The sequence below is a fragment of the Sorghum bicolor genome, chromosome 7 (assembly GCF_000003195.3).
Source record: "Sorghum bicolor cultivar BTx623 chromosome 7, Sorghum_bicolor_NCBIv3, whole genome shotgun sequence".
NCBI classification, from domain to species: domain Eukaryota; kingdom Viridiplantae; phylum Streptophyta; class Magnoliopsida; order Poales; family Poaceae; genus Sorghum; species Sorghum bicolor.
Window position 1 is genome coordinate 56,976,139 of NC_012876.2, and position 26,691 is coordinate 57,002,829.

A 26,691-nucleotide genomic window follows, 5' to 3' on the forward strand; every position below is an offset into this window, starting at 1 on the left:
GGGAGTTATTTGGGATGAGCTCAGTAGTACGAGACCGGTCAAGACATAAGTGTGATCCTATATTCATAGTTGTGTAACAAGTACTACAAGGATTGCCTGTGCCATTATTCCAAAAATTTGAAACAGATAGAGTCTCTAAATAAACATATATAGACAAAGGCGAATATATAGACAAATGACAACATGAGTAACATTGAAAAGGAAAAAAAAAAGATGGTGGTAGAAAACCATCTCTTGGCATGATTGTAAAGACGTACTAAAACAGTCAACGGTTTGTATGCTCGCTTACAAGAAAAAAAATGTCAAAGCTGTTTATATAAACTCTAAGGAGGTGTTTGGTGGTGGATGACCTAAAGTTCAATAGATACTGTAACACATTTATAACTATGACAATTAGTGTTCAATTATAGATTAACTAGACTCAAAAAATTCGTTTCGCAAATAATCTTTAGTTGTGTTTTTAGTTTTGTAAATAGTATATATTTAATATTTTATGCATGTGTCAAGTATTCGATGTGATATGTGGTAAAATTTACATCTCCCATAAAAAAGGATCTAAGTGACGGCACAGTTACACACGCAGGGGACAAACCGCTTCTGGAGGAGGACGACGAGCACGTCGCGGAGGATCTAAGTAATAGTGTATGACACACGGCCTAGGTCCACACACTACGCAGAGGAGGAGGAGGACGACGAGCACGTCGCGGTAGTCATCTCCGAACATACTGGAGCTTGTTGAAGTAAAACCGGGACACCTTCGCCGGCAGCGGCAGCTGGTACCAGTAGCGTGATAGGCTGCGGAGCCCTACTCGTCCAAGTGTGCCGCGTCACCTCTAGCGCCGCTGGGAACGCCAGCCACACAGCGCCGTGGTCCGCGGCGGCTGCGGCAGCCTACTCCTACTTCCAACTCCCAACTCCCACAGTCCCACTCCCACACCGCTCCTCGCCTCGCCTGTCGCCTGGCAGAAGAAACAGAGAAGCGTGAAGAAAAAACGGAGGGACGCAGACGAAAACCTCGTCCCTTTCCGTCGTCTTCCTCCATCCTCCCTCCGTCTCCTTCCCTTCGTTCTCCCCGCCTCGGTGGGTCCGCTGCCCCGGCCCCCGCCACGCGCCGCTCTCCTATTTAACCCGGGCACCCGCTCTCCGCTCCGCCACTCGCGCACCCATCAGTCATCACGCCCCCAACCACTCCCTCCCTCCCTCCGGAGCCCCTCACCGCCACTAGCTACCACAGCAGCCGCAGCGGCGGCTGTAGTACTACTACCTGTACCGTCCCTCGACTTGCACCACACGTCCGGTGTTGGTAGGCAGGCCGCAGGCAAGCGCGGCGGCGGCCATGGCGCTGGCGGGGACGGGGGTGTTCGCGGAGATCCTGGACGGCGAGGTGTACAGGTACTACGCCGACGGCGAGTGGCGCAGCTCCGCCTCCGGCAAGTCCGTCGCCATCGTCAACCCCACCACCCGCAAGACGCAGTACAGGGTGCAAGGTGCGCGCTCTCTCGCCTCTGCTCCCTGTTTTTTTTACCGGCCTCCAAGAACCTCGGGGAGCTATTCCTAGTGCTGTCCCCTTTTTTGGGGAAAAAACAGTTGATGGGGACGTACGCACCTGTGATACCGTTGAATTCTGTCGATGATCACGAAGCTAAAACTTGGACGAGAAGCGCCAGCCATTAATGGCTACCTGCGCTATCACTTTCCTTAATTCTGCTGACCGTCCCTGATAGTGTCTCTTAACTACTGCCCCAACCAAATAGTCTCACTTTCGATGCTTAATTCCATTGTCCCCCAATTGAACCACTAGATTGGCAGTCTATTCCAAGAATCTTTCTCCAGTTAACCATCTCTCGAACTGATCAGAGTCCATAGGCTTTTGCTAGTGCTGATAGGTTCAGTGTTTGTATGTGAACTGCAAAAGGGGGATGGCTTCATTTCTGATGACCCGGATCCCCTGTGTGTTCTCCAGCATGCACCCAGGAGGAGGTGAACAAGGTGATGGACGCGGCCAAGGTCGCGCAGAAGGCGTGGGCCCGGACACCGCTGTGGAAGCGCGCGGAGCTCCTCCACAAGGCGGCTGCGATCCTGAAGGAGCACAAGGCACCCATCGCCGAGTGCCTTGTCAAGGAGATAGCCAAGCCGGCCAAGGATGCTGTTTCTGAGGTCACTAGCAGATGAAGAAATTACAGTTAGTGCTTTGCTTTGATTCTTCAGTTGTGCTGCTTAGCAGACAAAATGTCTTGTTGTGTTTTCATAGGTTGTGCGGTCTGGGGATTTGATTTCGTATACAGCTGAGGAGGGTGTGCGGATACTGGGGGAGGGCAAGCTGCTTGTTTCTGATAGCTTCCCTGGTAATGAGCGGAACAAGTACTGTCTCAGCTCCAAGGTATAGCTACATTGCAGTACTCTTGTTTGCTGTATATGCTCCACTGATTTGACTACGACATTGTTTGTGCATCTTAACTTATTCAGAAATGTTGATAGAAATAAGCTAGTTAAACGTTTACGAAATTAATTGATGGACCAGTTCATCCTGAGTGATGGAGAATGGAATGGTAAACGTTGGGGATGGGCAATTAAAGTCTAAATTCATCTCTAAAGGATAGGCCACTAAATAGGCAGCTTATCGACATGCAGAGGAGCATGGAATATTCCATGTATGCTGTTGGCATGTCTTGCTGTTTCCTTTTTCTTTGTTTTGCCTTTTCTTTGCTGATGCCATTGCCATGTTGTGACTGCTCAGATTGTGTATTTTCTATGATTCTATCCAAGTGTAAACTATTGCTCCGTTTGTCCATCCTATTTTTCATGTGTCAATGATTTTGTGTCATCGCCAAACTGAACAAGGGCGTGGATCTGCCTGACCTGACTGTTCCTATGCCAAATTGGCTGGAATTGGTCAGGTGCAACCATATTACCATAACTCAAAGAAAGCATAGCATTTAACCAGCGACGTTAGTGTTATGCCTCGAGCTGGGATTCTGGTAACTTCTGAAAAATGGTTGGTTGCTGCTAATTTGTAAAATCTCATCTTGGATTTAATCATTCAATAGCATCATATTGTTTTAATTTTTGCAAGCCTTGCAGAAGTAAATAAAATCATAGTCTAGTACAGTAATACTAATGCAGTCACTCCACTGTGTCCAAGCAGTTGAGCTGTTTTTTCCCCTCAATGTACTATAGCAATCATTCAGGTTGTTGCTTTATAAATGAACCTTTTGACCTTTACTTTCTAACCAACTATGCTGACCCTTGTGACCACTTTACGTCATATGTTTTGAAGTTAGGTTAGTCCTATTGAGCAGTGCTACTTGCAGATGTCAGGGAAACATTCTGTTATGTTTGTTAGAATGAAACTCCAAGCACCATACATTCAGTTATGAACTCATACACCAAACATTCAGTTATGGAATCAGAAACCATAGAATGTTGCTGCCAAACATGGGTTCAATGATTTTAAGTTGTTTACCAACCAATATTCATGCATGCTGTAGCCTGTAGAAACTTGTATTTCAGACAGTTTTTATGGTGCTAAGTTGCCATTGATGCTCCCCTGAACACTGGGTTCCCCAAAAGTATTGACCCATTAATATTGTTTCCTTGCATATCTAATGTATCATCCTGTTCATGCAGATACCCCTTGGAGTAGTTTTGGCAATCCCTCCATTCAACTATCCTGTCAACTTAGCGGTTTCTAAGATTGGCCCAGCACTAATTGCGGGCAATTCTCTTGTGCTCAAGCCTCCAACTCAGGTATATGAGTTTTTTGGGGTTAATCTAACTCCCTTCCTGAGTGTGAATTTAATGCCTTTCAAAGTGAAAATGCTTATGTGAAGTATTATTGTTCAAACAGGGTGCTGTGGCTGCACTTCATATGGTACACTGCTTCCACCTGGCTGGTTTCCCGAAAGGTTTGATCAGTTGTGTGACTGGGAAGGGTTCTGAAATAGGAGATTTTCTTACAATGCATCCTGGAGTCAACTGCATAAGGTAAGCATCAACAGCACTTGCCGACAATTGATTTCTTCAGTTTTAGTGAGACAACCTTATTTGTTCCTTTGCTTCATAGTTTTACTGGTGGCGATACTGGTATAGCCATTTCAAAGAAGGCTGGAATGGTCCCTCTTCAGATGGAGCTTGGGGGCAAAGATGCTTGCATTGTGTTGGAGGATGCAGATCTAGACTTGGTTGCAGGAAATATAGTAAAGGGTGGTTTCTCTTACAGGTGCAGTACTTAATAATGCTATTGATTTGTCTGGAGATAGAATTTTATATCGCACTTGGATTTATTGGAAACTTAGAAAAGTGAAAGCAAAAATTGGAATCAATGAAGACTTTTAGCTAACAGAACATGACATGTGGTATCCAAGTTGGTGTCCCTTACACAATAGTGATGTCACATGCTTATCCTTGGCTTCCATGCTTCTATCTTAAGTTATGACCTATGAGTAAAAGTGCACTACTGTTTTTTTTTTCAAGAACAGTATTACTATTTTGAATAACATACTATCCCATCTCTGATACTTGAGCTTGTACTCAAATGTGATGTGATCAATGCAGTGGCCAGAGGTGCACTGCTGTCAAAGTAGTGCTAATCATGGAATCCATCGCAGATGCCGTAGTACAGAAGGTTAACGCCAAGTTGGCGAAACTGAAAGTTGGCCCACCTGAGGACGACTCTGATATCACCCCGGTTGTAACAGAATCCTCAGCCAACTTCATCGAGGGTCTGGTGATGGATGCAAAGGAGAAAGGAGCAACCTTCTGCCAGGAATACAGGAGAGAAGGCAACCTTATATGGCCATTGCTGCTGGATCATGTCCGCCCTGACATGAGGATCGCATGGGAGGAACCTTTTGGGCCCGTCTTGCCTGTGATCAGGATCAACTCAGTTGAGGAGGGCATCCACCATTGCAACGCTAGCAATTTCGGCCTACAGGTTTTTTCCTCTCCCTCCCTGCCTGTTAAACAGCAACGGGTGCCATTATACCCATCTTCTTCAGCTCACTGTTTGTGCAACGCCCATTTCAGGGATGCATTTTCACAAGAGACATCAACAAGGCAATCCTGATCAGTGACGCAATGGAGACTGGAACTGTGCAGATCAACTCTGCACCAGCCCGCGGACCTGACCATTTCCCCTTCCAGGTAACTGTTACATCATGTCAGTGATTTTCTGTGTCAACTGGTTATCAAGTTGCTGAGAAATTTCATTGAGGTGTTACTAATCCTTAGTGCGTGTGTGCATGTTCTTTTTTTTGTATTTTAGGGTCTGAAAGACAGTGGCATTGGATCCCAGGGGATAACAAACAGCATTAACATGATGACCAAGGTGAAGAGCACTGTCATAAACCTGCCGTCACCATCCTACACCATGGGCTGAGATGTTCATGTAACGGGTGTTTTATATCCCCATGAGCAATGTAGAGAATTAAAATGTTTCATAGCCACGTGAGATTTGTATGCTATTTACACCTCAGCTCTGCCTGTACCAGATCTTTTGCAGTATATAAAGAATAAAGTGCGTTGAAAGTATTAGTATAAAGAATAAAGTGCGTTGAAAGTATTGAGTCGATGCTTTTATCTCGACATACTGGTTTTTTGAAAATGTGATCACACGTACCATGCAGAAACAACCATAAATAATAATAAAATAACAAAGGAGAGAAAAAGGAACCACAACAGTAGGCAGAATAATACTAAAGTTAATACAATAACAGAATGCATGCTCATTAAATCTGTACTTTACATGATAGAGCACAGGGAGAAAAAATTACCAAAGGCAGTGTGTATTCCTAATCTCATCTAGAAAGAGATTTGCTTGGACTTACTACAAAATCACGACAGACAAATGCATGGGAAATTGCAGGTAACCTGTTGTACAGTCAGAACGATCTTTCCTAAAACAAAATCAGCAGGACAATCTTTGATTGCTTCATTCAATAGATCAAGGCAACAAAGTGAGGTTCAGACTGCTGAGGGATTCAAACCAAAACATCAGTTTCAGAACACATGCATGAAAATCAAGAAATAAGATATGGAAGGTGATAGAGCTAAGAAGCCACAAATTGCAATTTACACTTGAGAAAGCACCATGTGAGTATGCAAGGCCCTCAAGCCTGAATGGGAAATTTACATCACAGGACCCAACAATGTTATGAATCTTGGTGCTTCTGACAACATAGTTGGCAATGATTTATCAAACAATTCAACCACACACAAGCCTTAAGAATGGAAATGGATGCCTTCAAATTGGGCAGGAAAACCAAGCTTCTAGGTGATGCAAGTATATTGCAAACAGCAAAACAATTTAGATATCCCTCAGCACTTCAGCAGAGCAAGGTATTAAGCATATTTACACGAACGACAGACAACTCTTTTACAACTTTCAAGATAAAATATTTACATGAAGAGAAAATGCCTTCCTAGCTGTAAGTTGAAATAGTTGTTCACTTTTTCGCTCCAGTACAAACCTAGATTGCACATTTCATCATGTTCAACATTGAACTAAGAGCAACTAATATGTTAGATCAACTGTTGTGATATCCTAACCACATGCATTGTAGAATACCTAAAGACTCCTTTGCTGATAGTATAGAGTTCAATTCCAAGACATTAAAACAGATGATGGTCACTCAAACCCAACACCAAAATGCGTCAGTCAACATAAATCCTAGAGATATAAATGTCACCGATCAACACCAATAATCTAATAGCAGAAGTGCAGTACGGTACAAAGTAGGAAATTAACTAGCCTAGTTAACACATGGGCAATCAAAAAAGAAAATTAACTAGCCTAGTTAACACATGGGCCCACTGGGCGGAGAGAAGCGCTCCGCGCGAAGGTATTGGCCAGAGAACTGGGGGTCCCTTGCCTAGTTGCCTTCTCTAGCTTGCTCAGTTTCATTTTCTATTTCCTGAAAATACAAATATTTTGTCTATTTCATGAAATACAAATATTTTCCATTTTCTACAAGCATGTCTTTGTCTATTTCCTGAAATACAAATATTTCGGTACAAATCATTGCTTTCCTATTGCATAAATACTAGTGTAACATGGAGTATTTCAGTCAAAATTTTGGGATATGCATAGTTGCTGTTAGGAAGTGTCCCCTCTCTCTAAGCCACTGAAACTGACTGTCCGCTTGTGCCGACAATACTCTCAACTAGTCAACAGCTGTGACAGCATCATGCATAATCGGGCATGAACTTCCTAAGGAATTTGATTGGTTGGGATTCCTCCGGCACGAGCTCATCGAACGGAACGTAGTACCTCTCCTTGTCGTACACATGGCATCTAGTCAGTATCGTCTTCATCAATCGCCAATTCCAGTTGGCTTCATTGACATACTGCAACACGATAAAAAAAGTTACAGTAGTATGTAAAGAACCAGAGAAATGCACCAAAGTAGGAGAATTTCGAATCACCTTGCCCCAGTTCTGTTTGATGGAGTCATAAGCAGCACGAAGGTTATAACTTGGGATTCTTGGAGAAATATGGTGTGGGACATGCACATTTATGTCATGGCAAAGGATCTCTATCCTGTAAAAGTCCATTACTCATATGAAATTCAATTGAAGAGGAAACATGTTCCCATGACAATTTCGCTAGAGATTGATTTGCTAGAAATTGGCACTTTAAGCCAACATGAATCCTTTATCCCAAAATATCGAAACGGCATTCCATATTTGTTGCTGAAATTTCAATGAAATATTGTCCTCTGACTAATTCTAAACTAGGACAGCACACAATTGTACAATTAATAATTTTGTTAAACAGAATAGAGTTGATGGTCAACATGTTTTTTTTGGCACATCCTACCAAATATGATCATAATTTTTGGAGTATCTTAAATTTTGAAGGTGAGATGAACAGCAAATTATGATCAGTGCCATTTCTGTTGGCAACAGTTTCAAACTTCAGTGACTTCCTGTGCAACAAGAATTATAAAGGAAACTTTTTGAAGTCACTAACTTTGTTATCTTAATAAGAGTCACATATGTCCAGCAGATAAACTTTGTTCTTAGTGTGAGTGCAATGTAACATAAAAACATACCATTGAGGATAGTTACAATGAACTGTGCCATTTAATTGAGCTTGTGCAGCATTCCATTCTTCAGATGACTTGAATGGTATATGAGGAGCTGTGTGATGTACCATTGTAAAAGTGCTCATCTGAAGAGGATCATTTCAAAAAATAAGTAGAATACACTTTCAGTATACAAAGCACTAGATAATGGAGATATTTTACAGTTTTGAACACAGATTATCATATCCTACTAAGATCTGGTTTACAGCTGGGATCTAATGAATCCAACCTATGTTCTGATAAACTTTTCAATAAGGGCTTTACCAAATGTCATGAAATGAGCTGCTGGCAAATTCATGTGAGCAGTAACCAGTCTGTTGCTACTTGCTAGTTTTTTAATACAGTAAAGAGGCTCTAATAGTAATATCAAACAAAGTACATATTAGATAATGGCATTTCGATCTGAATATCGCAAGGAAATGCAATGGCTGCTAGAGTATACCCATTTGCCTTTAAACCTTCACAAAATCTTTGATGAAAGGTTGTGCAAACAGGCACCTCTTATTGGAGCATCTGATTGACTCCATGGGTCAGTATTTACAGCAGTTAAGCATGAATTATTGTACTAACATGATGTATCTACACAAATTTTATAAAAAAAGTATAATAGAGTCCAATAACATGACAAAAAAATGCCATGGACTTGGACGCCATGTAGATTTCAACAAATGAATGTGACAGGAAATAATGTTAAATATTATAAACACTTAACTAGAGTAAGGGCATGATAGTAATAATAATTATCATGGACTTGGACACTATCTGCATTTCAACAATGATGGTGGAAAATAAGAAATGTTACCCAAAAATGATAAACCATCCAAGGCATGAACCAGAACTTAAACCATCCAGCTAGTCCTGATTTGAGGATGATCAAAGGCCATCCAATCGCCATGAATGCAAACACGCATGCTAAGCTTATCTTAACCCTTGGAACTTCATTTGGTCTAAATTTTTTTAGATCAAAGTGCCAAATCAACCTGACCAACAGGTGAGCAATAGTTAGCAGAAATACTATATCATGGAGCAGTTTGTCCTACAATACAGAAATAGTTGAAAAAGAAATACCAGTGAGCAATAGACATCCATGGCCTGATAGGGCCATAGCCAAAAACAATCGCCTTCCTTAGAAAAGGTGATGATTCAATTTCCTTTTGCCAAACAGGTTGCCATGCAGTATCTTCTATCAACCTGGACATTGTTCAAAGGTAAATGTTCCAAATGCAAATTAGGACGTGATTGGTATTTGGAAATATTTAAGGCCTTTCAGATTATGACTTCATCCGTATTGAAAGATTATACAATCATTCTAAAAGTTTTATAAGTCATGTTGTGATTAAAGAACTTGCAGTATATCTTTTATCTGTGCTCAGTGAATATTAGAAACCAGTAATAAGCATTACGTATGGTAGATCAGGAATGTAAATTTTAGCTAGGAAGTTGCTCAATTGACACTCCATAGAATTGGTTCAAATCAATATAAAAATTTCAGTGGAAGTTTGAAAACTGAAAAACAAAATTAAATCCACGTGAAGGGCAATAATAAAACTAGAACAGAAATAGGATGTCGAGTGAACAAGTGCACAATGGGGTGAATTCTCATTGCAATGCAATGCATGAAGGCAAAACTTCTGGAAGAGAAGTAGAAATTATACTACTTGGACCTCGAAGTGCATTTTTGGAGTCAAAATCATTGGAGATTGGTGTACAAGGAGGTATGTACTTACATGTTTGTCTTGGCATGATGTCGGTCATGCTTAAATCTCCACGGTTCATAAGGATATATCAATGGCATAAAAGCCAAGGTTCCAACAACATCTTCAACCAACTTATTCCTTGAAAATGATTTATGAGCACAATCATGACCTATCACAAAAAACTTTACAAAAGCATCAATTAGAGTGTGAAGAAGCCACAGATAAAAATATGAGCCTGTGCAGGCAAATTCACACAGGAGTTTAGAGAGCAAGGGACGGAGCTAACCCCGGTCACTGCTGTGCCTGTCCAAGCCCAAGCCAAGGGAAGAAGATACCATGGAGACTTTGCAATGAAAAATAAACCCAGCGCATAAGAAGTAACTGATATCAAAACTGATGTCCAAGCTTTTACGTCATTGATTTCAAATACCTAGCAATAGAAAAAAACTTATATTAGAATTTGTGACATCAGAACACCAAAAGCAAACTGGTGTTGACAGTTGGCACCTCTTTAGGTAGAGTATCCATGACATCTTTAAGAGTAATGTTATCTGGTAGTTCATCTCCAATTTGTGTGAACCCATAATCTTCAGCCATTTGCTTCCTTTCCCCCTCATCATCTACTAGTGGTGATGTAACTGGAAGTACTGCTGCTTGCAAGCCTCCTCTTTGCTTCCATGGTAAGAATTGGTGGTAGCTTCTTCTGTTATATACAACATCTCTCTTCACAAAAAAAGTACCTGAGGAATACAAGAATGTCACATCTGCATAGTGAAAGCTTCTAGGTAAGAATGAAGCTGATAGTGAATTCTCATTAGGATAAACTTCGAAGACCTAGTTATCATTTTCAATTGTATAATTTATCAGCCTGCAAAGTCTAATAATCCATCCTGTCTTAACACAGTACCTGGTCAGGATGCAAACCACATAGAAATTTTATGAATTTAGAATTTACATTAGCAGGAACTATAGAATTGTGAAGATAAAAACCAACAGGCTACAAGCATCAAGTTCTGCACCACTCAGAGACCTACATTTTGACCAAGAACCACTAATCCAGTCCACCATACTACAGGACCCACAAATCAGTCCTAACAGTAACGCGAGCAGAAGCATACCTGCGGGAGCTCCAGCGGCTATTCTCCGAGGCAGCAGCGATCTCTTGGCCGGCACCTGAACATCAACAACCAAAGCCAGGTAAGCGCATCGGAGGAGTTAGAGCGAGCATGTGTCGCGCATTGCAGCGGGGGCGGCAAAAGCACGCATTCTCGAACAATTAAGATGTATGCGAGACAGCGGAGGCGTCCTCCTACCCGCAAGGAGGGCAGCTGCAGCACGGAGCCGGCGGAGACGCCACTCGCCGTCGCCATCCCCCCTCTCGTGGCGGCGAGGGCGCGGCGGCGACTGGCTGAGTAGCGAGAGCTGCGGGCACCGGTTTTGGATGGACGGGGAGCGGTGCGGGCGACTTTGGCTGAGAGGCTGAGGCGGGCGGGCGGGGCGGACGTGCGCCGCGGGCCGCTGATGGGACTGATCGGCTCGGTCCAGCTGCCCTGCGGGCCTGCCGCTGCGCTGCGCCACACCCACTTTGGGTGCCGGCTGCTTTCAACTTGTGGACGGGAGCCGCCGCGCAGCGCAGCTGCGGTGAGGAAAAGGGCAGTGCCAAGACAGTTGGGTTCGGTTGGTGGGTCCCGGAGGTCAGCGTTTGCGAAAACAGAAACGTGTTTACCAGCGGACGTAAGGGGTAAGGCCCATGATGTCGGAGGCGGGTGGGCCGCAGCCTGCCCGTAAACTGCATATAAGGCCCAAAATATTCCAGTTGGGTCTAGAGCTTGCAAAAGAAAAAAAAAAGGCTTCCTCGAATCAGGGTTCTAAAGGCAAAAATAAAAACAATTCCGGTTGTACTGTACATAAAACAAAACTATGCCGGTTGTTCACTACAAAACCAGCTTTTTAACCCTCAATTTTAATTTTTTTTGTTCTTACACTTTGGGTAGTCTTAATAATGATTTTTACTGATGTGGCATCAAGTCGAGGAAGGTAAATCGGACTAAGTTAAAAGCCTAGAGAGTTAAATTAGCTAATAAATATTTAAATGTGTCCAAAAAATCATAAAAAATAAATTTTTTTCTAAATATACTTACAGGGAAAATATAATGTACTTCAAAATCCTAAAATTTGGTTAAACCTTAGAAATTCATAGAAATCTTGTTTTACATCCAAAAAGTAAGAAACTAGTTTTAGATTTATTCAAAAATCATGCTCTAACTTATGGTTCCTAGCTTGAAATTATTTTAATCTTTATGGACTTATTTTTGTACTTATTTGCTAATAGAGTCTCTTGTTATTTATATAATTATTAGACAATGTTGATCATTAGACTATGTAGAAGCGTGGAGCGTTGCTAGGACCGTATATATGGCCTAAGTGCATGCAGCCACGCAGACTAACACAATTGCTTTGAAAAAAAAAAAATCCTGGGGACCAACACTCATCCTACCGCACATTGATAGTCCTAACGACGCTCCACTGACATTTCTGCATAGGCCTTGTTTAGTTCAAAAAAAAATTCAGATTTCGCTACTGTAGCACTTTCGTTTTTATTTGACAAATATTGTCTAATCATAAATTAACTAGGATCAAAAGATTCGTATCGCGATTTACAGACAAACTGTGTAATTAGTTTTTGTTTTTGTCTATATTTAATGCTTTATGCATGTGCCGCAAGATTCGATGTGATGGAGAATCTTGAAAATTTTTTGGATTTCGGGGTGAAGTAAACAAGGCCATAGTCGGACGATCAACATCGATCAACTATAATAGATGACGAGAGCTTCTATTAGCAAATGTGCATCAAAACAAGTCCATCAAGTTTCAAATATTTTAAAAAAAATCCGTGGTGTCCCGTTGCTTAAAGGTATGTTTAGATCAAGAAGTTTTTGGATTTTGATATTATAGCACTTTCGTTTTTATTTGACAAACATTGTCTAATCATGGAGTGACTAGTCTTAAAAGATTTTGTCTTGCGTTTTATAGACAAATTGTGCAATTAGTTTTTATTTTGTAAAAAGTCTACTTACCCTCCCTCAAGTCCCGCCTGGCCACCGGGGACACCCTCTACGGCCTGCTCCTCCTCTCCTTCTCCCCGACCCTCGCCGAGCTCGCGGGCTATGACTACGTCGTCCTCGACATGGAACACGGGCCCCGTGGGATCCCTGAGGCGCTCGCCTGCCTCCGCGCGCTCGAGATCGCGCACACCCCCGCCGTGCTCCGCCTCCCGGAGGCTAGTGCAGTATGGGCCAAGAAGGCGCTGGACCTCGGCCCCGCGGCCCGCGGGCTTCATGCTCCCCGCCATCAAGTCCCTCGCGGCCACCGCCGAGGCGGTCTCCCACTGTCGCTACCCGCCGCGCACCCCATCGTCCGCGCCTCCGCCTATGGCTTCGACGACTCCTACCTCTCCCGGTGCATGGACGATACGATCGTCATCTGCCAGGTCGAGACCGCCACCAGGATCGCAGAGATCGACGCCATCGCTGCGTCGACAGCGTGGACGTCGTGCAGATGGGCCCGCTCGACCTGTCGGCTAGCATGAGATACCTATGGGACCCCTGAACTATCGCGTGGGCTGCCTGACATGCTTGACCTACTACCTGACATGCTTGACCTGTCGGCTAGCATGGGATACCCGTGGAGACCCCTGAACTATATCATGGGCTGCCTGACATGTGGGACCCACCTGTTAGCCACCTCCACCACACCTGGACGCCATCTCCTTCACCAGCGTGGAATACCTACCGCTGACACGTTGGATGCCCCATCACCGAAACCAGCCACCAAAACCACCCTAGGGGTTGTACTTTATGGCCTAGGTTAGACACACGTTGATAGTTCAGGGGTAAGTAGACTTTTTTTTGTTTTCATCTATATTTAATGCTTTATACATGTACCGTAAGATTCGATGTGACGAAGAATCTTGAAAAGTTTTTGGTTTATGGACCCAACTAACCAACCAGGAACATGAAAACGCAATAAATGTGCAGGATCTTTTTAACCCCTAGCCTGCTTGTAAGATTTTTTTTTCATTAAAAAGTTGTGTTTCGAATTTAGATGGCGCAGCTTGTACAGCATTTCGCTATTTCCAGCTGCTGTCGCTACCGTAGATTTCTGTAGTATCCCCTGCGGTTGCAACTTGCAAGTCACAGCTGCTGATGCCTGATTTCTGATATCATCGGCTTATAAGCCACATACTACAGTACATCACATTTGTCGCCACGTACCAAGAAATGCATCCCTGGACCGGACCCGACTAGGATGTGGAGTAGTACTATTTTTTTTAACTACTGCACCACCCCCGCCTGACTTCGGAATTACCAGGCCCCGTAAGGCGCCTTTCGAGAGAAAGATCACTAGCCGCTAATCCAGCAGCTTTTCCTTCATCGGTGTATCCGTGTATGGGCACGAGCGAACTGCGCCGTCGCTCGTGTGGCTGCTGCCCGTTGCCGCCACTGGAGAAAGACGGCACGAGCCAGAGGCCGTGCAGGTGAAGAACCGCGACGCGACGTCGGCCCACTGCGCCACGCCGCCACACAAAAGGACACGACGTGGCGAATATCACGTTCACGTCAAGTCCGGCAGTGGGGGAGGAAGAGGAACGCGACGAAACCGCCGGAGGGCCCCGTCTAGGGCTCTAGGCGTTACACCGGGCAGACCTGCCCACCGCGCTCCACTCGCTCGAGCGTGGGGCCGCACAGGCGCAGCGACCGCCTGTCCGCCACGACACTTGTCACCGGCCTAGCGGGGCGGCGGCGAGGCGCTCGATCGCATCTGGCCGAGACGGGGAGGCCGAGAGCGAGAGGGGGTAGGCGGTCGACGTCTCGATGTCGACTCGATCGAATCCGCGGCAGAAACTGCTGGCTCCATCGGTTACCCTGCTGCTGCCGCTAGAGATGTTGGTAGAAAATCACGCACCATCCGAAATGCTAGGCTATAGTGTGATGATGTGCGGAAAGTGTGGTGCGCGGCACACGGCGAGCGCGTGTGCATGTGCGCGTGCGCTCGGCGCTCCGATCCCTCGCGCGCGGTGACGACGTCGTCGTCGTCGCGCGGCCGAGCTCTCGTGGCCGAGTGCTCGCACACCCGGCACCCTCGCAGTCGCAGCTCGAGCCGACTTGTCGTCGACCCTCTCTCTGCCGTGGCCCGTGTGGGTGGTGGGCCGACCTGTCTCGCTTTCACGGCTCCATGATTCACCGATCTGTGGTTAATTCTGCTGGCACAACCGGTAGCGATATACTAGTAAATAATCCCACTCCCAGCTAGCCTCGTCGCGTTTTGCACGTGACGACGCGCATGCGCACGCGTATTAAAATGTTATATCACAGTTGAGTGATCCAATACGACTTTTGATTAACTGATTATTATTTTTTTTTCATTTCTCTAATGATGATGTGAAAGGAGATAGTACTCTTTTCTGGTGCTAATTGATGAAAATGCTAGGCACCATCGAACCCTTTGTTGGAACATATAGCTAGCTAGCTGCAGTACGTGTAGATAGGCGCAGGAGTTCTACCGATGTGGGGCTGTGTCAGACGTGATGCACTGCCGTTTGTTCGAAGCAAACTTTTTGACGTGTCGAATTAGCACGAGAGGTAGAACTCAATCGTAGTACAAAGTACAGACTCTCATTCTCAGCATCAATTATTTCCCGCAGGCCGCATACAGCATCGCTTTTTACAGCTGGAGAGTAACCAACCCAATGCAATTTCTTTCTTTTTTTTTTAAAAAAAATATAAAATATATTAATATATCAACTTCAATGCATATAGTTGTTCCTATACAGCATATTCACATTCCATTTTAAAAATGAGCTTTGACGATTTTAAGACATTACGTAATATAAACCACTATAAAATAAAAGCAATCACATTAGTATTATGTAAAATTTCGTTCGCAAAAAAAAAGTATTATGTAAAATTTCTCCGTATGAAGTCGTTGCATCTGTAACTAGTTAATAGGTGGTTGGAGTTGTCTAAAACTGCCACTAGAAAGGGATGAAAGGAGTGATGAGAGCCAAAGCCAAGTGTGTTTTGGCAACCTATTAGCTGATTTTTGGAGTGCTAATGAGATAATTGTTAGCTGGTGCCTAGTTAGCCACCCTATATTAGTTGTGCATATTTGTTCCATAGCAGCTAATTTTGCAAGCTAACGGTTAGAGCTAATGTATCCAAATATACCTTAAAAAAGAAGAGAAGGTAGGAATTACTAAGTTATGTGCCAACCAAAGGTTTCATACAGTAAGTTGAGAGATATATATTTCTTCTATCTTGAAAAGAAAATGTAATTCTAGGTTCAAAACATGTCAGGCGTTCTTAAATTTGACTCAACATTTATGTCTCCAAACTTGTTTACTATAAAAAAATATATTTCAAAGTTCATCAAATAATACATATTTTGTATTATAATCGGTAGTATTTTCGTATAGATTTGACTGCACTTTACATTGTGCAACTGCTTTTTGTGGCATGGTCAAAGGCCTTGACGAGGAGTGCACTGATGACCGGAATTCGTATACCACTGAAATCAAATTTAGAGAGTATTTGGTACTAATCCAGACAAACTTTTGGGTGATAAATTAGAATCACTTTGTGTAACTATTTAACTGTTAAGCTAGAATCTAAATATTTTTTATAAAGATATATAAATAAAGACATGCTTTAGAAAATTCCTTTTTTAGGATGAATTACAACTTCAAAACAACCCATTTTAACTTGTTACACTAAGAAAATGTTTTACTAAAAAGCCACACCTCTCCACCATTTCACACTAGCATATAGAAATAGAGAAATAATTATCAGTGAATCGCTACGCATTAGACCGTTCGAAAATTATTCCACGGTTTCTCCTGAAACATACAAACATTTTTCCTAGCCAAATAGGGCCTAAGCTAAGGGTCATTTCTTAGAATGTTATAGTCAGACTTGATTTCTTCCTCAAATAATTTCTCTATGAACCAAAATTATTATTATTTTGAATATTTTGGCTTTGTTAGTTGGTTTGGTTTCACATTCTAAATGGAAGATTTGTAATTGAAATGCGAATGAAGTAAACTGTTGTAGTAATAACTAGAAAAGCACATTGTGCCTGGTATAATAAAAAGAGAAACGTTTAACTGGCGGGCAAGAATGTGGAATCTCTGCTAAATCTACAAACAAAGAGCCGAACAAACCCAGCGCCGCCTACCTACAGATGTTTGCAACAACCTTGTTCACAAAAAGGAAAGTTTGTTTGCAACAAACAAGTTCTATGTGGTCTGGGAAAAAAAAATCTCAGAAAGCACCCTACGGTGATCCTTGGACTGTAGCGTAGAATCCGTAGATACCGTCGCCCCGTTAGCCCTCGCCGTTCCTACGTCTGCACCTTCCCAGGTGTACTACGCCAACCATGCCTGGCTGTTTCCGGTGAAGGTGTACTGCGTTTGCGGCTCTCCAACGGGTTTCCATGCCGCCGTTGGCTTCATGCGTTTGCAACTCTGCCTTGCCGGCCCGCGGTTTCCGTTGTACTAGTACTACCATACCACGCGAACGAACGGGTTTCCTTCCCCCCTTCGTCCCCGTAGGTAGCCGTGAGCCTACCCCAATCAGGCCGGGACTCCGTCCCGCGTCAGACGGTCCAGCCGCCCTGCAATCACACTCCGACGCACCCCAACAACCTGCTAGGATACAACCCCCACGCCCGTGCACCGTCTGATCCACATCGTCCGGCCGAGATCCCTCACGAGAACGTCGTGTGGCCACCGCCTACGGCTCTATACACCCTCGGCCCTAGTAGGCGGTAGGCCCCTGTGCCGCCGCCCTAGCCCACCACCCATTATAAGCCGGGCGGGGCGCCGCGGAGCTGAGCCATTCCCACACGGAGGTCGACTTCCCCTCGCCACGCAAAAGCCACCGCGGCCCCGCCCGTGCTTCCGTCTCGCACCTGCCGATCTACTCCCCGGCGAGACGAGCGCCCCGGCGCGCCCCCAGGGAATGCGGAGCGATGAGGCGGCGCTCAGGCACTGACGTCGCCGGCCTGCGCAAGCTGCGCGGCGACCGAACCTGCCACCGCAAGCACGTTGAGGACGGGTAGACCCATCCATCCATCCATCCTTCCTTCCATCTTCTAGTCGTCATCGTCGTAGGGTAGTTTGCAGATAGCTAGCTCGGTCGTTTCTAGTAAGGGATCGATCCATCGATCGATCAGGCGGCATGGGTGAGGGGGAGGCGGCGGAGGTGAAGGGCGGGGTGCTGCAGGGCCGCTACGAGCTGGGCCGCGTGCTGGGGCACGGCAACTTCGGGCGCGTCCACGCGGCGCGGGACCTGCGCACAGGGCGCGGCGTGGCGGTCAAGGTGCTCGTCAAGGACAAGGTGCTGCGCGCGGGCATGATGGAGCAGATCAAGCGCGAGATCGCCGTCATGAAGCGCGTGTCCCACCCCAACATCGTGGAGCTCCACGAGGTGATGGCCACGCGCTCCAAGATCTACCTCGCGCTCGAGCTCGTCCGCGGCGGGGAGCTCTTCGCGCGGATCGTGCGCGCCGGCCGGGTCAAGGAGGACGTCGCGAGGCGCTACTTCCGCCAGCTCATCTCCGCCGTCGACTTCTGCCACGCGCGCGGCGTGTACCACCGCGACCTCAAGCCGGAGAACCTCCTCATCGACGAAGCGGGGAACCTCAAGGTCGTCGACTTCGGCCTCAGCGCGCTCGCCGACCACGCGCGCAGCGATGGATTGCTGCACACGCTCTGCGGGACGCCGGGGTACGTCGCGCCGGAGGTGTTCCGGAACAAGGGCTACGACGGCGCCAAGGCCGACATCTGGTCGTGCGGCGTCATCCTCTACGTTCTCCTCGCCGGGTCGCTGCCGTTCCCGGAGGACAACATCGCCGCCATGTTCAGGAAGATGAGCCGCGGCGACTACCGGTGCCCGCCGTGGCTGTCCACCGAGGCGCGCAGGCTCATCCCCAAGCTGCTCGACCCCAACCCCGACACCCGCATCACCATCGCCCAGATCGTCGAGACGCCATGGTTCAACAAGCCATCCATCGCCAAGCCCGTCAAAGCCTCCGCCGCCGCCGCCGCCGAGCCGCCGGCCGAGCCTGTCTGCTCCGTAAAGGACGGCGGCGACAAGGACGAGCCGCCGGAGACGCTGAACGCGTTCCACCTGATTTCCCTCTCCGCGGGGTTCGACCTCTCGCCGCTGTTCGATGTGGAAGGCGGTCCCGCGAGGTGCCATAACCGGGAGGGCGGTATGCGGTTCGCGACGCGGGAGTCCGCGAGCGGCGTCGTCTCCCGTCTCGAGGAGGTGGCGGCCCGCGGCGGCGGGCGGATGCGGGTGACCAAGAGCGGCGCCCGCGGCGTGCGGCTCGAGGGCGCGGAGCGCGGGGGCCGCAAGGGCCGCCTAGCCGTGGCGGCCGACATCTTCAGCTTATCGCCGTCCGTGCTCGTGGTGGACGTCAAGAAGGACGGCGGCGACACGCTCGAGTACCGCTCCTTCTGCAGCGAGGAGCTCCGGCCAGCGCTCAAGGACATCGTCTGGGCGGCCGACCCGCAGCCCGCCGCCACCGCCACCGCCGTCGTCGTGTGACGCCGTGCGACCGCCTGTGCCGCTCGTTCGTAGTGCCATTGTTTGTTTAGTCAGTGTCAATTCCATTTCCAAGTGATTGCGTCACTGTTCTCGATTCGATAATGACGTGAGATCTACTGTTTGTGGGGCGACAAGAATCTGTATCTCAATCGCAGCCGAGCGGCGGCGCTCTCGGCATAATCGAGTTTGTTTTTGTGATTGCTATGCCTGATCTGAATATTCCTTGTCAATCTAGTCCATTATCCCTGCATTATTGGTGATGTTTGTATGTGCCAGTACAAGTTTGTTGAAGTTTGAATAGGCTAAAAGATGCGTCAATTTCCTTCTTCATTGCTCCAGAGGCAATGGCTTTGCATGTTTGCACTCAACAAACGGTTAGATTTTTTTGCTTGCATGTTTGCACTCAGTGGTTTGAAATGTTAAATGTAAAGTTGTGGGACAGAGTGAATGAGTGATACACGGTCATTGGAGTGGTGTGAGCTGTAAGCTTGTTTTGACAGCGGGTTCTTAGTAATTCATCGTTCGTTTTGACAGCGGGTTTTCAGTAATTGAGTGGTGTGAACTGTAAGCTTGTTTTGACAGCGGGGTTTTCCAGTAATTCATCGTTTGTTTTGACAGCAGGTTTTCATTAATTCATCGTTCAAAATCAAAGTGAGGACCTGCTGACAAAAGCTGTACCACTATGCATTATGCAAACAAGTGTATCGAGACACCTCTGTCAGGAATCAAGATCGATGGCGTCGCGCTGATAGCAGCCGACGACGGCGCGGGAGAGGAGAGATCTCCTCCCTCGGCAGCCTGTGATCTGGCGCAGAGAGGACCATTGGGACCTGACCGGCTGACCTCCATCTGCTCGTCTCCGTCTCATAACGTGTGGCGCTAGCGCGCGGCGGGGCCGCTGGATGGATACCGTATCGCCGGTGGCGGGCCGTCTCGTGTCTGGTCTCTTTCCCAGCCCTCCAGCCTCGGCGTCTGCACCGCCGCTCTCGCCGTCTCGCCGAGAAAGGCATCGCCTTGGCGGAGATTTTTTTTTTTTCACCCGAGAGGACGGCAAAAGCTTTGGCACAATTTTGTATTAGGAAGAGAAAATAAAAACAAGAGTTGATCTAGTTTCTTTCAGTAAACACCAGACAAAAAACCACACAACCAGAGAGAATATATCATATATGCTAACCACCACTCTCTCACGACTCGAGAACAACGACGACCCACGAACTAGGTCTTGTTTAGTTCAAAAAAATTTTACAAAAACTTTTCATATTCTCTGTCACATCGAATCTTTAAACGTATGCATAAAGTACTAAATATAGATAAAAATAAAAACTAATTACACAGTTTGATCGGAATTGACGAGACGAATCTTTTAAGCTTAGTTAGTCCATAATTGAACAATATTTGTCAAATACTACTATTTACATTTTGCAAAATATTTTGCAAGTAAACAAAGCCCTACTCAAACTTCACTACTCACGGGGGCGGAGACGTAGCTATTTGGGGGGCATGTAGCTGGCGTGTGGAATTCTTGTGGACTAGGCCTTGTTTACTTCCACCTAAAAACTTAAATTTTTTAAAATTTCTCGTCACATCGAATCTTTAGACGCATGTATGGAGTATTAAATATAGACGAAAATAAAAACTAATTGTACAGTTTGGTCGGAATTAACGAAATGAATCTTTTGAGCCTAGTTAGTTCATGGTTGGACAAAAATTACCACAAACAAACGAAGATGCTACAACGTCGCGAAATTTTTGTGTTCGGGAACTAAACAGGGCCATACCTCTGCCAGCAGATACCAATCGTCGTTTACATTTTTTTCCTTATGAATTCAGGCCTTGTTTAGATGTAAATTTTTTTTGAATTTCGCTACTGTATCACTTTCGTTTGTTTATGATATTGTCCAATCATAGACTAACTAGGGTCAAAAGATTCGTCTCGTGATTTACAAGCAAACTGTGTGATTAGTTTTCGTTTTCGTTTATATTTAATGCTTCATGCATGTGTCGTAAGATTCAATGTGACAGAAAATCTTGAAAACTTTTTGGTTTCCAGGTCAAACTAAACAAGGCCGAGTAGATCCAATCGGCTGCGTTTCTACGCGTGGCCGCGTGCTGATGTGGCGACAGCGACAGATGCTCACTGGCCCAGTCCAGGGACGGCTTGTAGGCGGGAGAATGGTTAGTGTGGATGAACCATCATTATATGTTCGTGTGGCAGCTTAAGATTGGCCTGTATGTGCATAGAGCAGTACAATGATTGATGATCATGTGTTGCTCTTGTCATTGTCTAAATCACTATTCAGTCTTTTTATTTTGTTGATGTCATCACTATTCAGTCTTTATAGAGTCTGGTTTCTGGTCCAATTTCTGTTTTCTCCCCGATCCATGCATGGATCAGTTCCTCCGCCACTGGATCAGTTTACTTCAAGATTAAACAACAGTGTTTGTGTTGCTAGAGTCTAGACGCTTAGAGATGTGGAGATGGCGACTGAAATGACATCGCGTCTGTCAACAACTTTACTGACTAATACTAACAAACTTTGTCAAAATGATGTTAACTGGCTAATCAAGCAATCGCTAATCTGGTCAGAGCAATAGATTAATTAAGAATGCCGTGCAGGTGTACGTAGCATGCGCGCGAGACATCTCAGGGTATCTCCGATTTTGTTTCTGCAACGAATTCAAGACAAACTCTGAAATGGATACGATCTTTTTCTGCGATATCGCTTCGTGCTACGCCAGCCAGTGCTGCTTGGTTTTGAATACATTATATGCAAATAAAATTGTCGTCTTGTTCCTGTGATTGTTTATGGAGGTACCTACCGCATCAGGGCACTGACCACCGCTGATTTAGTTTAGGAACCAAACAAATGCAGGCAGTGCTGAGCTCACGCAACGCAGGCCATTTCCCTCTTCTTTTATTTAGGCCTTGTTTAGTTCCTTCACGAAATCTTTTCGCGACACTGTAACACTTTCGTTTGTTTGTGGTAATTATTGTCCAATCATAGATTAACTAGGCTCAAAAGATTCATCTCGTAAATTTCGACCAAACTGTGCAATTAGTTTTTATTTTCGTTTATATTTAATACTCTATGCATGCGTTTAAAGATTCGATGTGACAGAGAATCTTGAAAAGTTTTTGGATTTTGGGTGGAAGTAAACAAGGCCTTAGTGAAATAGACACGCTGTTCAAGCCTGATGTCTGAGACAGGCAGACAATGTTTGTTTTTGTTCTCTACAAAACCATGATCATGTTTATAATGTGTTCCAAGGTCCTAAACGGGATATACCATATTCTCTGCCGACAAATTAAAACATTCCATTTTGTAAGGTGCACTTATGCGTGACATTCAATAAGTAAATAAAACACACTATGGATTTTCATTAAAAAAATCTGTCAGGTATGCACAAGCTAGCACAGCAGATCGAAGTAGCCTCTTCCATCGGTGCCTAGTCAGAGATTTCAGAGGAGTTCTTGCTTGCAGGCTAAACAGGGCTTTGATCCTTTCTTTTTGGAGGGGTAGCACTTCGCGGCAGGATGTTTTTCCCCTTGCTTGACCACCATATTTCGCAGTCAAAAAAGTTTGTGTTGTTGAGGTGATGTTTGAATGATCCAGAGCTACAGGAATCAGGTCTCAGAGCCCTCAGACAAACGTCTTGCAGTTGCAGGCTTATCTCTGTCCATGTGGCCAACCGGGCACCAGCTCGACTGCATCAAGAAGCCACTTATCGCCTATCGGTTACACTGTTTCCTGCGCCATGTCCCCTGCAGTACAGAACAAGCATCGGACCATTTGAAGAAGATATGTGACCACCAATAATGCCATTAAGAAAACGTTAATAATTAGAAGACAAGCACAGCAGGCTAAGCTTTCCCCAGATGCACCAACAATCATAGTTTGGGTTTACCCGATCGTTAATTCAGAACGCTCGCGTAATAGGCTGCTTTTTGTCTGGTCCTTTTTGCTCTGATGATTCCCGTCATCCTGTAGTCGCTCACTCCAATTATTGTACTTATAAAAAAACTCTACAATTATTGTACTTGGGTCCATGTGTCATCTCCTTACCCGCGCGGCCTTCATGGCTTTCACCTGCCGTGGAATGGGACGCATGGCCGGGCACGAAGAAGATGCGCCATCGATCGCTCATAGTCATCATTCAGGCAGGGAGATGCAGCTGAGGCCTGTTTAGATGCAATTTTTTTTTGAATGTTAACGCTTTAGCATTTCTGTTTGTATTTGACAAACATTGTTTAATTATAAGCTAATTAGGCTTAAAAGATACGTCTTATGATTTACAGATAAATTATGTAATTAGTTATTTTTTAATCTATATTTAATGATCCATATATATATCGTAAGGAAAAAGTCTACATTACCCCTGAACTATGGGGTGGTGTCTACTTTATTCCTGAACTATAAAACAGTCTAATTTACCACCTGAACTATCGAAAACCGTTCAAATCACCCCGGGTGGTTTCTTATGGCGGTTTTGCTACGGTAACCATGGTTTTGCTATAGTAACTGTGGTTTTGACTTTTTCTTTTTTCCTATTTGTTTTCATATAATCTTTGAAAAATCATAGTAAATCACAGAAAAATTATAAAATAGAAAAAATAATTTCGTTAGACTCCACATGAGTATATCTACGCAATGAATATATAATATGGTATACTTAGTACAAATTTTTTCTGTAGCTTTAAATTAGTTAGAAAAATCAAATTTTATGTAATTAATTGGAATAATTCATAGCTGCAGCTTCTGTGGTCCAATTGTGGTGAAATTTTTTTGGTGGACTAATTATTCTATGCTTGAACTATAGTAAATATTTCATACTCATCGGATCATGTATAACTTAGTTATAGATTTATTTATATTTAACAAGCATTAACCTGAATAAACTTAGTTATACATGATCCTATGAGTATGAAATATTTACTATAGTTCAAGCATAGAATAATTAGTCCATAAAAAAAATTCACCACAATTGGACCACAGAAGCTGCAGCTATGAATTATTCCAATTAATTAGAGATAAAATTTGATTTTTCTAACTAATTTAAAGCTACAGAAAAGATTTATATTAAAGTATACCATATTATATATTCATTGCGTAGACCTACTCATGTAGAGTCTAACAAAATTAGATTTTCTATTTTATGATTTTTCTGTGATTTACTATGATTTTTCAAAGATTATATGAAAACAAATAGAAAAAAAGAAAAGATCAAAACCACGGTACTGTAGCAAAACCGCCATTAAAAACCGCCCGGAGGTGATTTGAACGGTTTTAAATAGTTCAGGGGTAAATTAGACTGTTTCATAGTTCGGGAGGTAGACACCACCCCATAGTTCAGAGGGTGACGTAGACTTTTTCCTATATCGTAATATTTGATGTGACAAAAAATCTTATAAATTTTTGAATGTATGTAAACAGGCCCTAGGAAGAGAATATGCTGGTGCTGCTGCTGGCACAGTGCACAGCTGCACATGGACCATGGATCATCATGGATCGGTAGCGTTTTGGATAGGCTTTGGCCTTGTTTAGTTCGCAAAATTTTTCAAGATTCCCCGTCACATCGAATCTTGCGGCACATGCATGGAGCATTAAATATACATGAAAACAAAAACTATTTACACAGTTCATCTGTAAACCGCGAGATGAATCTTTTGAGCCTACTTACTCTATAATTGGACAATATTTGTCAAATAAAAACGAAAGTGCTACAGTGCCGTTTTTCACCCGTTTTTGCGAACTGAACAAGGCCTTTGTTATCTGCAGCAGCGCTGTCTGCCGCCCCGCCGAGTTGGGCTGCTGGTCCGTCCGTCGCGGCGTCGCTCATGTGAAGAAGAGGGAAGAGCAATGGGCACACGACATGCAGAAATTGCAGGCGTGGGGCATGCATGACCAGCAAGCAGCATGATTGCCGCCAATAATGTTCCATTTTTATTATTTGCTTGTTTTTTTCCCCCCAGCGGGCCACAGTCCACACAGGCCACAGCGATTTATGAGACCATAATAAATCTTTGCTTCACGAATCACGCATCCTCTTTACCATCGTTATCGTTAATAAAGAAGCAAAGATTGCGGGTGGCAATTGGTAAAAAGAAAATCTTGTTTAAATCCACAGTTATGTGTAGAAAAAAAAATGTGCATCTTATAGCTAATATAGGTCATAGTATTGCGTAAAACTGTAAAAGATATTCTTTTTTTTTTAATTCGTTGATTGACATGGACACAAACAGCAGTCTCATGTCATGCACAGTGCACACGGATAGACCAAATCTGGTGGAATTGGCCCAACCGCCTAGGGGTTCAGGCCCAAGTTTGCAGTGTGGACTGGGCTCGAATCAGCTGCAGGTTTAGTACTGGCCCTGCAGCCTGCTGATATCAAGGCCTTCGTGCGCGGCTGCCTATCGGGCCAGTTCATGATGCGTGTGTGTATGTGGAGATTATTAATGTGTGCGGCAGCTCATGTGCTTGGATGATATATAAGAATATTCATCAATATTATTGAATTTCTGAATGATAAAAATACAATATGCAAAATGGTAATAATTGAAAATAGGAAATAATTACCTTTGATATTACAATGAGGAATGTGAAATTTGCAACTTTCTAAAGGTGTAGCAAGTACACATCTTACTTTAAGGCTCTGTTTGGTTCCACCAACTAAATTTTAGCTAGCTAAAATTATTTTAGCTACTCTTAGATGACTAATGGAACTAAACTATTTTAGTCCTTTTTAGTCAATGTGTTTGGAACTTTAGCTACTAAAATGACTAAAGTTTAGCTAGCTAAAATTTAGTTGGTGGAACCAAACAGAGCCTAAGTGTGTAAATAGCAAATTAACAATCCAACTTACCGTCCCTATCCTTGTTAAAGCACCCAATCGGGTATATTTTGAGTCACGTGGCTGGCAGATGAATCTAGACCCGAGAAAATCTGTCTAAATTTTTTAACATATAGGAGCAACAAGTAACTTAATATAAAAGTATGTGCAAGCTGATAATGTTTGCAGCTGAATATTCACTTATGTATTTTTTGCTTAGGTGACACACTTTTAGACATTGCAAAATCAATTATTAACAAGCTCAGAAAAGTTATAAATGATATAATTTGCATGAACATTTATGTATTGATCTACTCATAAGGAGTCTAATAACACTGGATTTTCAATTTTATAAATTTTTTATGAATTACTATGACTTTTCAAAGTTTCATCACATTATATGTATGAAAGGGGAAAACAGAGAAAAGAAAAACTGTTTTACATCAGCGACCCTGGTGTTTTAAGTAACCA

The 26,691-nt window shown here is 44.3% G+C and overlaps 3 protein-coding genes and 1 pseudogene across 3 annotated transcripts; 3 read left to right on the top strand and 1 right to left on the bottom strand.

Moving 5' to 3' along the window:
* On the top strand, window positions 956-5,569 carry LOC8080604 (NADP-dependent glyceraldehyde-3-phosphate dehydrogenase). The gene is made up of 9 exons (XM_002444371.2): window positions 956-1,487; window positions 1,964-2,157; window positions 2,252-2,380; window positions 3,628-3,747; window positions 3,848-3,984; window positions 4,064-4,219; window positions 4,555-4,933; window positions 5,026-5,142; window positions 5,264-5,569. The coding sequence occupies exons 1-9, from the start codon at window positions 1,337-1,339 to the stop codon at window positions 5,375-5,377; spliced, it is 1,497 nt and encodes a 498-aa protein (XP_002444416.1). The 5' UTR covers window positions 956-1,336; the 3' UTR covers window positions 5,378-5,569.
* LOC8077844 (omega-6 fatty acid desaturase, chloroplastic) lies at window positions 6,901-11,278 on the bottom strand. The gene is made up of 10 exons (XM_002445518.2): window positions 11,095-11,278; window positions 10,900-10,954; window positions 10,289-10,521; window positions 10,068-10,211; window positions 9,812-9,963; window positions 9,153-9,275; window positions 8,887-9,064; window positions 8,052-8,170; window positions 7,423-7,537; window positions 6,901-7,344 (listed from the first exon to the last, which is right to left on the bottom strand). The coding sequence occupies exons 1-10, from the start codon at window positions 11,149-11,151 to the stop codon at window positions 7,183-7,185; spliced, it is 1,338 nt and encodes a 445-aa protein (XP_002445563.1). The 5' UTR covers window positions 11,152-11,278; the 3' UTR covers window positions 6,901-7,182.
* Window positions 12,969-13,390, top strand: LOC8080605 (annotated as a pseudogene).
* LOC8077845 (CBL-interacting protein kinase 6) lies at window positions 17,621-19,645 on the top strand. Its single transcript, XM_002444373.2, has one exon. It carries the CDS (start codon window positions 18,019-18,021, stop codon window positions 19,390-19,392), a length of 1,374 nt encoding a protein of 457 aa, XP_002444418.1. The 5' UTR covers window positions 17,621-18,018; the 3' UTR covers window positions 19,393-19,645.

What these genes read in the sequence shown, in the direction of transcription:
- LOC8080604 (XM_002444371.2), top strand. Translation starts at nt 1,337, where the DNA reads ATGGCGCTGGCGGGGACGGGGGTGTTCGCGGAGATCCTGGACGGCGAG. An exon ending in CCAAGGATGCTGTTTCTGAG is followed by an intron (nt 2,158 to 2,251) that starts GTCACTAGCAGA and finishes GTGTTTTCATAG; the next exon opens with GTTGTGCGGTCTGGGGATTT. An exon ending in TGCTCAAGCCTCCAACTCAG is followed by an intron (nt 3,748 to 3,847) that starts GTATATGAGTTT and finishes TTGTTCAAACAG; the next exon opens with GGTGCTGTGGCTGCACTTCA.
- LOC8077844 (XM_002445518.2), bottom strand. Translation starts at nt 11,151, where the DNA reads ATGGCGACGGCGAGTGGCGTCTCCGCCGGCTCCGTGCTGCAGCTGCCC. An exon ending in AGCCGCTGGAGCTCCCGCAG is followed by an intron (nt 10,522 to 10,899) that starts GTATGCTTCTGC and finishes TGTATTCCTCAG; the next exon opens with GTACTTTTTTTGTGAAGAGA. An exon ending in CATCATGCCAAGACAAACAT is followed by an intron (nt 9,276 to 9,811) that starts GTAAGTACATAC and finishes AACAATGTCCAG; the next exon opens with GTTGATAGAAGATACTGCAT.
- LOC8077845 (XM_002444373.2), top strand. Translation starts at nt 18,019, where the DNA reads ATGGGTGAGGGGGAGGCGGCGGAGGTGAAGGGCGGGGTGCTGCAGGGC.